Consider the following 10,655-nt stretch of genomic DNA (forward strand, 5'->3'; position numbering starts at 1 on the left):
CTGTGTATATTGTGAATGAATTGTGTGTACATTTGCAGGATGCAAAAACTTCTTGGCCAGGCAACCAAGCAGCCTACGATCAGTTGCATACGACAAATGGAAGACTCTGAAAACGGGTTTTAAAAATGGGAAGGCCAGAAAAAGTGCGGTTTCCTTTTATGGTAAAACTACAGTAAAAATCATGAACTTTCATCAAGGAATTCGAAAAAGTTCGAAAATTTGAAATTTTCGTTCGAATTGCAGCAAAAATGCTGTGAACACATTTAGAAAAACAAGCATGGTATGAGGGAAAAATATTTGACCTTCTTGCGGATTTTTGCACTCTTTACTATTTTCGGACTGCCCTTAAAAAATCAGTACTATTTCTAGACTTTTTGGACCAGTAGATAACCTAACCAGAAATGTTGGATACTTAATTATTAAGTGAATCTTGGTAGGACTGCCTAAGAGAAAAAGCAATCTGAGGATATTTGAGAGATTTTTAACCCATTCGTCTTATTTGTCGGGTATACTCGTCATGCACGTGCAGGACATATCTCAGTTGACGAGTTAAATTGCGGCATTGCGCTGCTATGCAATTTTTTGGCAGTTTCTTCACTTTTCGATAGATGGCATCTCAAGCGTCGGAACGCTTAAAATGGCGCGAATTAATTCGTCAGCTGAGATAATGTCCTAGGCGCCTACTGACGAGTAAACTCGTCATGTGAGGCGAATGGGCTAAGTCCTATGACTTAAAGTAAGATACAGCGAAAAAGCTATTCATGCCGAACACAACCTGGTAATAGTAATGCTGTCTGTTTTATTTACGAACCAACACCATTTTTTTTTTCATAGAATGAATTACAGTTTCTTTTGAACACGTTTTTTAGTTTCTTGGTCCTCGATCCACATATCGATAGTCAAAGTGCAAAACCACGTATCTCTACTTGTGCTGTCGCAGACTTCCTGTCATACATTGTTTTTTCTTTAAAAAACCAGTCAACTTAATGTTTTGTAAAATCCTCTTGATTTTTTTTCTCCATTAGTAGAATTTGCAGGAGAAATTTCAAGTTATGTAACTGACTTGCTTCTCCTCGCAAAAATAAAGTAGGAGCAGAAATTTTGAGGCATCGCAATAAAGATCGTGGTTTTGCCCTTTAGCCGTCAATATGCTTCTGGCAAATTTTCAAGTTCATATAAAAAAGTGTAGTATAAATGGCCCCAACGTCCTATTTAATCTGTGATGAAACGGTAAAAGGAAGGATTTAAAAAGGTCAATTTAACAAACCTGGTTCTTTCCTAACAACTTGTTCTGCATGTGCAATATTACTGGAGTCAAAGTCAGAGACGAAGACAAAATCACCACAAACAATATCAGGCATTCCCTGGCAGTTAATCGTCTTCAGTGAGCTCCTTTCCAGGGACTAAGTAATCATCAAATCCTACAAAAAAGAAAAAATGTGATATAAGAAATAATGGTATAAAAAAAAAAAAAACTATGTAAGTACACATGTTTCTAAATGAAGTACGGCTACTATAAATGGCTCCGGATGAGATTTATCAAAATTATATTGGAGACGATATCCTTTCAAGTTTACAAGCGCAGAGGTGCAGAAAGACCGGCAAGTCGTGGAGGAAAATGAAGGCACTTGAAGAGGAAGAAAATATGAGAAAGCACTTACAGGGGAACAAACATGAAGGTGGCAGAAGACATGGTGGAGTTTTCTTCTAAATTTTAGTGTTATTTCTTCGTACAAATTTGCTATTTTTTAAGGAGATCATTCAACGTATTGTTTTTTGCAGTGAAACTGCTGAGTGAATTTTTTTTCAGCAAAGGGAACTGTGTGGTGCACTCTCATGTGCAAGGTAAATACTTAGTGAAAGGCACAATATGATATGGACAGTAATGTGAAGGCTGCCTCAAAAAATGTGTGGGAAAAGTAATCTTGTTTGGACAGCTTTGTGTAATAAGTTTTCTTAATTAAATGGATGCTACTGTTACTGCTTACAATTTTTGTTATGTGCTCTTAGAAGGAAATTTACTTGCAATGCATGTTGACGGCATAAGTCCGCAATCACATATCTTGTTTGCGGTGTCTGAAAATTTCCACCTTTATGTTATTTTATTAAGAGAGAACAAATTGAAATCATTCCCTGAAATTTTCGCAGAACTTTCTTTGCACAGAGAAGAAAAATCTCGGCAGCTTTATAGAATTGCCGTTGAGTAGTTTTCTGTTTAAAAAATGAAGTATGACAGGAAGTCTGCGTCGTCGCAAACCGAGTTATGTGATTGCCGACTTATAATGTTGATATGAGTTTACATGATGGGTTTCTTAACACTCCCTGAAGCACTCTTCAAAGGAAAATATTTTGGAGCGTCTGAGTGGAGCTTGCGCATCATATGTTGAGACAAACATAAGACTATGTCAATCATAAAGTACATAGAGTCATAATGTAAATGGAAGAGCTGGCACCATGTCCTGGACGACGAGTTCCGAGCCCGGTATGCGCCGAGCGTTGGTCACTATTTCCATACATGTTCGATCCAAAATGATGGTGTGGAATACGCAGTAATTCTTATCTTCTTTATTTACATTGGATGGTTTGGTCCCAGAGTATCAAAAACAATCGATTATATATCAAAAGAGTGACCAGGCATGACACTGGAGTGTCGGAATTCAGGACCTGGAAAATGCTTAATAGTGGCGCCAGCTCTCCTGCTTACATTACAACTCTATGAACTCTAGGATGTCAATCATTGATTAGCTTTCGATTAGCATCACTCAACAGGTTGAAATATGCAGTCAGATGGTACCATTGATAAGGGGTGGCATAAACAATCCTTTGACATTTGTCTCAACATATGATACGTGAGCTCTAAATAAAGGTATTACCATATTTCAGACTTTCTACCATTTTGTCCATAAAACGGTTTAGGAGCAATTCAACTTGGATTATACATTTTTTTCAATATGTTCCTCCAATAAGAATCTACGGATACTAAAGAGTAAGTTCATTGATTTTGAATCATTTTCCTCAGAACACCATTCTGCAACCACAAGGGTGGGTGTCATAAGTGGCTCTGACAGTAAAATCAAAAGTCATTTGAAACTGTAGACATACTTTCTTCGATACATAACTATCCTTTAAAAGTAGGTTCTTTCTTACAGTTTCTGCTGTGAGACCAACTGAATCAAAACAATGATAAACACAATCCTCTCAGCTGGTTACGAGGCCCTCCCCTTCGCCAGCTGCAGTGACCCAGAAAACCATTTCTCACTAAACATGGCTGAAGAAACTGTCAAATCATGTAAATGAGATGCTATTTGTGGATAAATCGTTTTGACAATCACACACTCCGCCGCTTAAAGTAACGAAGAAACAAGACAAATACTAGAATTCTGAGTAAAGGACAAACAAGGACAGCCTAAGTTCTGAGATGATGAAACATTTCAGACTCTAGGGCACAGGAAGCTGTAGAGAATGAGGGAGCTCAAAACTAAAGGTGTCGATGAGTTTAGTCTTTTAATTTACCCTTTTAGTCTGAGAACTTGGAAACAAACAGCAATTTTGGGTACCAACAACACTCATATAAGAATAGAGGAATCTGATCCGTAAGAAATCGCCACGTACTGGATTGGATCCACGGCAGTGAAAAAAATTCCTGAGAGAACGCACTGGATTCTGGATTGATGGTTCGATTGAGAGTTTCCCCACCTTGAATAAGTAGAAAAAACTTTTCACCGTAAAAAGTAACACGTTAAAAAATCAACGATTGACTCGCGAAAACACGACAGTTTTCTCCCGCACCTTGAGTAAAAAACACCATAAAATAAATGGAGGCACGAACAAGTAGAGGGACAAGGGAGTGGATTATTGAACGACCGTAAACAAAACTACAGCGGTGGTAAAGTAATTACATTTTACGGAGGATTGTGCGAAAAAGAAACGATGAAATTTCAAAACTTAATTTTCATTTGAAATCATGAGAATTATCACGATTTCGTTTTTTTATTTATTTACGTTCACAGCTGATCTCAAGGACGCGTCGGTACAGATAGAAGAATGTATATTGTAGATGATCAAACACTCCCGTGATTTTGACTTCGTTTTAATTGATCCGAGATGGTAAATCCCGTTTAACTTATTGCATAAACTCCAGGCACCACCCACCAAGTCTGAAGGGTTTTTTAAACTCTAAAATAGGTCTATTCGACTTCGTTTTTAGTTTAAAGCTCTGTTCATTTTCAATTTAGTGACTATTTAAATGCGCTCGTCAATCACCCCAAAATATGTGAGAGAGCCAAGCAAGCCAAGAATGTTTACACGGTTTCTGTCGGTAACGTTTCGGCGCATGGAGATTTCCCTCTATAGTCATCTCATAATAATGTAAACAACACACATGAACAAAAACCACAACATCAAATCGTGTCTTTTGTAGGTTAAATCATAATCATAATGTAATCGTCCTGAACATATCTTTAATTAACTTTTATAAAAACAATGTGTTTTATTAGAAATATAACATATTTTTAAAATACGTGTTAAATGTACTGTGTGTCTGTTAATAACTTGCTTCACATCAGTGGCTACGGTTAACTGGTTCCATTTGGCGATCACTTTGGGACAGCCGAGTTTTATCATTGCTTCTGTACTACATTTATGACACATAGTTTTTGAATAATATCAACCAACAGTAAGTATGTCATGAGCTACACTATCCTTGCTACTTTTCCAAAATTGAATATCCATTCGCACTCTATGGCTGACAAAGGCAGTGAGCATCCTACAGGAAAAAGGAAGCTTTTCTGCCATGCCATGGAGCTGTTGTTTATCGATGGTGAAAGTGCAGAAGTGCGTATCTCGATTTTTGACAGTTTTGAGCTAGCTGCATAAACGTGTTGTTGAAAATGTTGTCTATCTGCCAGCAAAAGACTATAATCGAAAAAAATTGGGAAGTCACCTAAAACAGTAAAACTTTTTTCGCGTGTCTCTGGCTTAAATGCAGAGATGCATATCTCGTTCTGGCCCCTCATTTGATGCAGCACTCCTTACGTACAACACGCTCTCCTCAGTATTTCCTGCCTACAGCATATGTAAGCTGATTAGGTGTTCTGTATTTTTATATATTTCATAGAATTCCCTGGTTTTGAAAAGTTGCTGAAAGCTTATCACTCGAGGGCCCTCCAGTATAATTTCTTCATGGGAACCTATTACTAGCGTGGCGCGCAGCAATCATGTCCATTATTTAGCCCTCTGGGCCAATGCAATCATGAACTGACAACGTCGGTTGTCAAATCATCTCAACGGTCAGTTGTCTTAGAGTCAATCGAGCCATACAATGCTTCATCTACCACCCAAGGGTCAGAAGTGTGATTCTCTTGTTTGAGAGAGGTCTCCAGAAAGAGGGAGCCTCCCTGAGGTATGGTCCGGGAGTTTTAATGTGTGCTTATATTATTGCCAACAAATGCATTTCTGCGCATCGGCCTGTTCCCCCTTCATTTAACTATTTTACATACATCGAATTGACTTCAATTTTAAGCATCATAGTTATTTCACTACTTGACCCAATAGGCAAATACTGCGCATACATATTCCAGCTTGACTGATATGAGCTGTGCCCTGGCGCGGCGTAGCGGAAATAGACGGAACCCTTGCATGCCTACAGGGGCATCGGCATCCCCGGGGGTTGGGCTCCTTTGATGCAAAGTGGGGCATCCCTGGGAGTTGGGCTTCTTGGATGCCAGGGGGAGGGGGGCGGAGGATTGGATTCCTTGGATGTCAGTGGCCATATTCATCCTCGCAAATGCAGAGACTTTTTTTTATAACTTTTCTTCACCACCAGGTTTACTGTTTATCCTTTCAAGCAAGGTGATAGGTTCTGCGCAGAACTATATAAGTAAAAGAAAGGAAATAATTGAAAAAAGAAAAAAAAAATTACTTGAATTTTTCGTCAAGAATACTGCTCTTGAATCAAGAATAAGGTCACTGGAATAAGGCCGAATCCTGCTTGATATGAGCGGCAGCGGCTTTTTTCTCAAAGTAGGTACGCATTTTGCAGCTTAAGCCAAGAGAAATCTCCTCCTAGCGGCAAATTCAAGAATATTAATTCTTACGTAATCATTTTTTTCCAGTACAAAAGCTCCGCAAATTCCACTAATCAAAGAGGCTTGTGAGATGCATATGCATTGCGCTGCTCTAAAAATGTTCCGAGAGTTTTCCATCAAAAATGTTTTTTACAAAGAACAAAACGGTAGGCATAGCCAATAGACAAGTTTATTGATCATGCGATCAACGAAGGTGACGTCATGACTCTGCATTGCGAAATTTTCGGCATTAAAAAATATTTCCACTGCACGTAATTTAGGCATTTTTCGGTGAAAGGGCGTATGAGACGTCCATTTCTGCTAAGATTGTGCAACGTAGTTCTCTATCCGACTGTTTTGCTGTTTATTTTTCGTTGAATCTGCTCAGAGTTTTTCCTGGCGATTTAAAGGACATAAATCGACTGTGAATGAATTTCATTTGCCGCGAACGGTAAGAAAACTGCGCAATCGCAACAGCATGGCAAGCTCCATTCGCCCTTTTACCGAAAAAGTCCTCAAATTCTGCTGTTTCAAAAGATTCAACTGAATAAATAAATATTACATCGATTAATTCGTGGCCAAAACTGTTGAGAAGAAATCAGAGGAAGGGCATGAAGGTTGGACGGAGATGAGAGACTACCTGAGCCGAGCCGGTGCGGAGGAGTCTCGGACCCGCACAAGGGGCTTCGGTTGGGGTCTAAACGGGATTTTGGGCCCGGGGGGTTGGGCTCCTTGGATGCCAAGGGGGGCAGCCCGTGGGGGATGGACTTCTTGGATGTCAGAGGGACAGCCCCTAGGGTTGAGTTGCTTGGAAGTCAGGTGGGGCATTCCCGAAGGTTGGGTTCCTTGGATGCCAGGGGAGGCAGTCCCGAGGGTTGGGTTCCTGGGATAGGCCCGAAGGTAGGGCCGCACCCGAAGGGTTGGGCTCCTGCGACGCAAAGGGAGGCAACCCCTGGGGATTGAACTTCTTGGATGTCAGGAGGGGCAGTCCCGAGGGCTGGGTTGCTTGGAAGTCAGGTGGTGCAGCCCTCGGAAGGTTGGGATCCTTGGATGCCAGGGGGCAGCCCCCGAGGGGATGGACTTCTTGGATGCCGGGGGGGGGGGGGGGCAACCCTGAGGGTAGGGTTGCTTGGCAGTCAGGTGGGGCAGTCCCCGGGGGTTGGGCTTCTTGGATGCCAAGGAGAGCAGCCCTGAGGGGTTGGACTTCTTGGATGTCAGGGGGCTACTCATAGGGGCTCATTGGATGTCATGTGGGGAACCCCCGCAGGTTGGACTTCTTGGATGTCAGGGAGGGCATCGGAAGGGTTGAGTTGCCTGGAAGTCAGGTGGAGCACCCCCGGAGGTGTTGCTCCCTAAAAAGTGCGTATCAGGTCGCTGTAATCCGAACCCTGTTGCCTGGGCCAAAGATTTGCCTTCAATTAGTCGGCTATGCAAAATGACTCTCCTGACGCACGAATGGTGGTATCAGAATTTTGCATTAAGATTACGGAATGGGTTGAAGGCGCTTTTCTGTATCGTTTGTGAGTGGCCCTGCACAATGATGTGTTGAGTCCATAATTTTGGGTCATCAATGGAGCCGTAATTTTGAAAGATGTTGGAAGAATATTATTTTTTTTTTATTAAATAATAAGATTTTTTTTGTCTGTAAGTCTTATTTAAAAGAAGAGAGCCCAAATGCTCTGCTCTATTGTGGTTTTTAAGCCTTCTTGCCTTGGTCAGCGTATTCTCATGCAAAACTGACTGAGTCGCCGTTTACAAGATCGCAACCTCCTCAAAAGCGGTTGTGAATTAAATAAGTTTCGGACAGATGAAATAAGCTTTCGTCGATGAACTGTGAATAATCAAAATTGAAGAAAAGTTACCTTGTCTACTGGTCCATTTAAAAGGCGTAAAGCATGGATGGATGGAGCATGGATGTCCTCCGGGTTTCTGCGAGCACTAAATATAATGTATACATATAGATGGCAGTAGGTTTCCAATGGTATATGCATATGACAAAGTGTTGGAGGAAAAGTAGAAAAAAAGTATTATTATCTATATAATTTTTTGAGGATCCAAGCAGAGACGATGTGTTCTAGAGACACCGCACTGTCCTCTTACCTATCTATGGTGTAAAAGTTACTCAATGAAGCCAATTCTCTGATTCACTTATTGCGATGACTCACGGTATTGGATCAACTAAAGCTTCTGAACATGTTTTAAGTATGAATAGACTCTATTTTTAATCTTAATGATCAGGAGCAGGTTCAAAACGCTGATAATTTTAGAAATGCGTATCTCGTGATCAGCAAATTTCATTTTCCAATCATACAATTATCTGGTCATATGAGATCAAACTAAATCTTATCTGATAAGGAATTGTATGCATAAAACCCTTTTTTCAGTCTTTAAATGATCCAAATCCACCAACAACAGGTTTAAAACGCTAATTGCAAAAATACGTATCTCGTGATGAATTGGCGATTCTTAGTGCCGAAAACGCGAATCTCGGCATTTTTTGCCTTATTTTCTAACAGTTCGAGAAATTATTGGAAATGCCGATGGAGTCTGAAAAAACATATTATTCTTGCTATTTTCAAGAGTTATTATCCTTTTTCTAACAATGAAGCGGAATGTAGACAGTTTTTTTACTCTCCTGGAAAATCGTGTTTTCCGAAATACGCAGTTCTGCACTTTCACCATCGATATTCTCCTGTTGCGGGGAGTCTCTAACATTTACCTTAAAATTTAGAATGTAAGCCACACCCATAAACATGAAGAGAGAGTGCTTTACCCGAAAATGAAGCTGCGTTTTCAGTTGATAAGAGGTTTTGCGGCAAAAACAAAACCTATTTGAAATTTAATTAAAAAATGAAGAAAATTGCGCAGATTGATGTAGGATAGAGAGTGCAGAATTCCCCTCTCCTCTCCCAAGATAATAAGATTGGGGAGATCTAAGTTAGCAAAAATTGAAAAAATACAAAGATTCCTGCATAAGTATGTAAATTTTCGAATGGCATGCATTTTTGTAATCTTAAACGTTCATACCAAATCTTCAGTTGAGATATAATATCAATTGCGAACGCAACACTGTAACTTCTTTTGGAAACTGCAATAAAAGGATAAGAGTTACACTTCTTTCGTACGTAGATTCTCATTTTCCTCCATCATAGTCATCGCTTTCTATTGTATTTTTTTAACATCCTGGCTCAAACTTGAGATACTTCATCAGATATAATTAATCCACACAGTCCCAAATTTTCTCTTCTTTAAGTCTGCTTCAACTTTTATTAAGAGGTCACAAGTCGCAGAACTAGTTGACTCTGAGATGTCAGAATATATAGGTATTTATATTTTTTTTTAATTTTTTAAATTTCTGAAAATGTTTGTGTGTCATGAGTGAATTCATCGTAGCATGGCTTTTCCTCTAATATACATCAAGTTTTTCCTGTTTGTTTCCAGTGACACTTGCTCTCCTAAGACAAGCTTGGCACTCGAATGCTAAAAGTGTACCTCAGCATTACTTCAGAGTGTCTGGTTGGAGTGTCGCAACCAGAAACCATCCTCGTCACTCACAGCTGCACCAGCATTTGCCGTTAAAAGGTCCAAGTGCTAATTTTAATCAGGGTTTCTACCGGTGCTTTATGAGCCATGATGGAACAACCGTCGTCAAACAGTCACGGAACATGGCCCTCCGAGATGGGGTTCCAAAAACCTACGAATTAATCTACGCTCTCCCAATGGAAAAAACTATCATAGCTGTTCAATTTGCTGTGATTGGTATTACTTGTGCTGGGTGTTTCCTTCTTTATAAGTTTTACACGACCGATGGAATACGGGACGTTCAAATCGGTGCCTTCGATGATGATCAATTAAGATCGCTTCGCATGAGTGATGCAAAACCTCTCCTTACATTAGGTGGTGTAACATTGGCAATGCTTTATCTCTTGATAAGAAGATTTCCCATTCGTATTTATCGTAGCAATGAAGCTAGTGATCCCCGCTACATTGCAACGTTTATAAATCAATTTCTGCCCTGGAAGAAATCAAACTATGAGTTTGTGTCTGCGCGGAAGACGAAGCTCGATTTTATTGCAAGGTATATTTTCCAATTTGAGACTTACTGGCTTGGAAGAAAGCAAGCTATTCTCTTCCCTACTTCATTCAAAACACCCCAGGATTATGAGGAGCTGATAGAGCCTCAGTCTGGGAATGTAAAAAAAGAGGTAGAAACTAATCGGACTGTAGGTAAAAAATAACCAAAATCCTCTCAATGCTCTTTTAAGCACTTTGCATGCCTGCTCGTTATTTTTATTTTTAAAAAAAGATAATTTAAATAATTAACATCAGTTCACAAAGGAAGAAACTTCACCCACTCTACTGTGACAGGGGGACGGTTTACTGAAGTTTTCCTAATTTGAAAAAGAAAAAGTACCAAAATGAAGGGTGCAAGATCTCCAAAACTGTTTTTCTGTAAGAGTTCTGTGTGTATTATTGTTGTGTTAACTTCAGTCCTCTGAATTTAAATTTTTAAACCTCAAAAATACAAGTTTGTAAGTGTTTTATACCCGAATTCTAGAAATTATTAAAAACGTTCGATTTTTTTGTTAA

The 10,655-nt window shown here is 39.7% G+C and overlaps 1 protein-coding gene and 1 long non-coding RNA gene across 3 annotated transcripts in view; one reads left to right on the top strand and one right to left on the bottom strand.

Annotated features, from left to right (window-relative positions):
* Positions 1-3,982, bottom strand: part of LOC109043814 (cytosolic carboxypeptidase-like protein 5) — a 28,293-nt gene extending 24,311 nt beyond the window's left edge. Inside the window, exons 1-2 of one of the 2 annotated variants that reach the window (XM_019061131.2) lie at positions 3,613-3,982; positions 1,268-1,421 (exon numbers count right to left, since the gene is read on the bottom strand). In XM_019061131.2, coding sequence (XP_018916676.2) covers positions 1,268-1,361 — 94 coding nt within the window. In that variant the 5' untranslated portion in view covers positions 1,362-1,421; positions 3,613-3,982. Of the gene's footprint in view, positions 1-1,267; positions 1,422-3,513 lie in introns of both variants that reach the window. The other variant, XM_019061132.2, reaches the window with a different exon arrangement.
* A 178-nt stretch (positions 3,983-4,160) lies between these two features.
* LOC109043815 (uncharacterized) lies at positions 4,161-10,655 on the top strand. The gene is made up of 2 exons (XR_011900106.1): positions 4,161-4,675; positions 9,507-10,655. It is a non-coding gene; the product is annotated as an uncharacterized lncRNA (long non-coding RNA).

This window comes from Bemisia tabaci, chromosome 6 (assembly GCF_918797505.1).
Source record: "Bemisia tabaci chromosome 6, PGI_BMITA_v3".
Taxonomy (NCBI): domain Eukaryota; kingdom Metazoa; phylum Arthropoda; class Insecta; order Hemiptera; family Aleyrodidae; genus Bemisia; species Bemisia tabaci.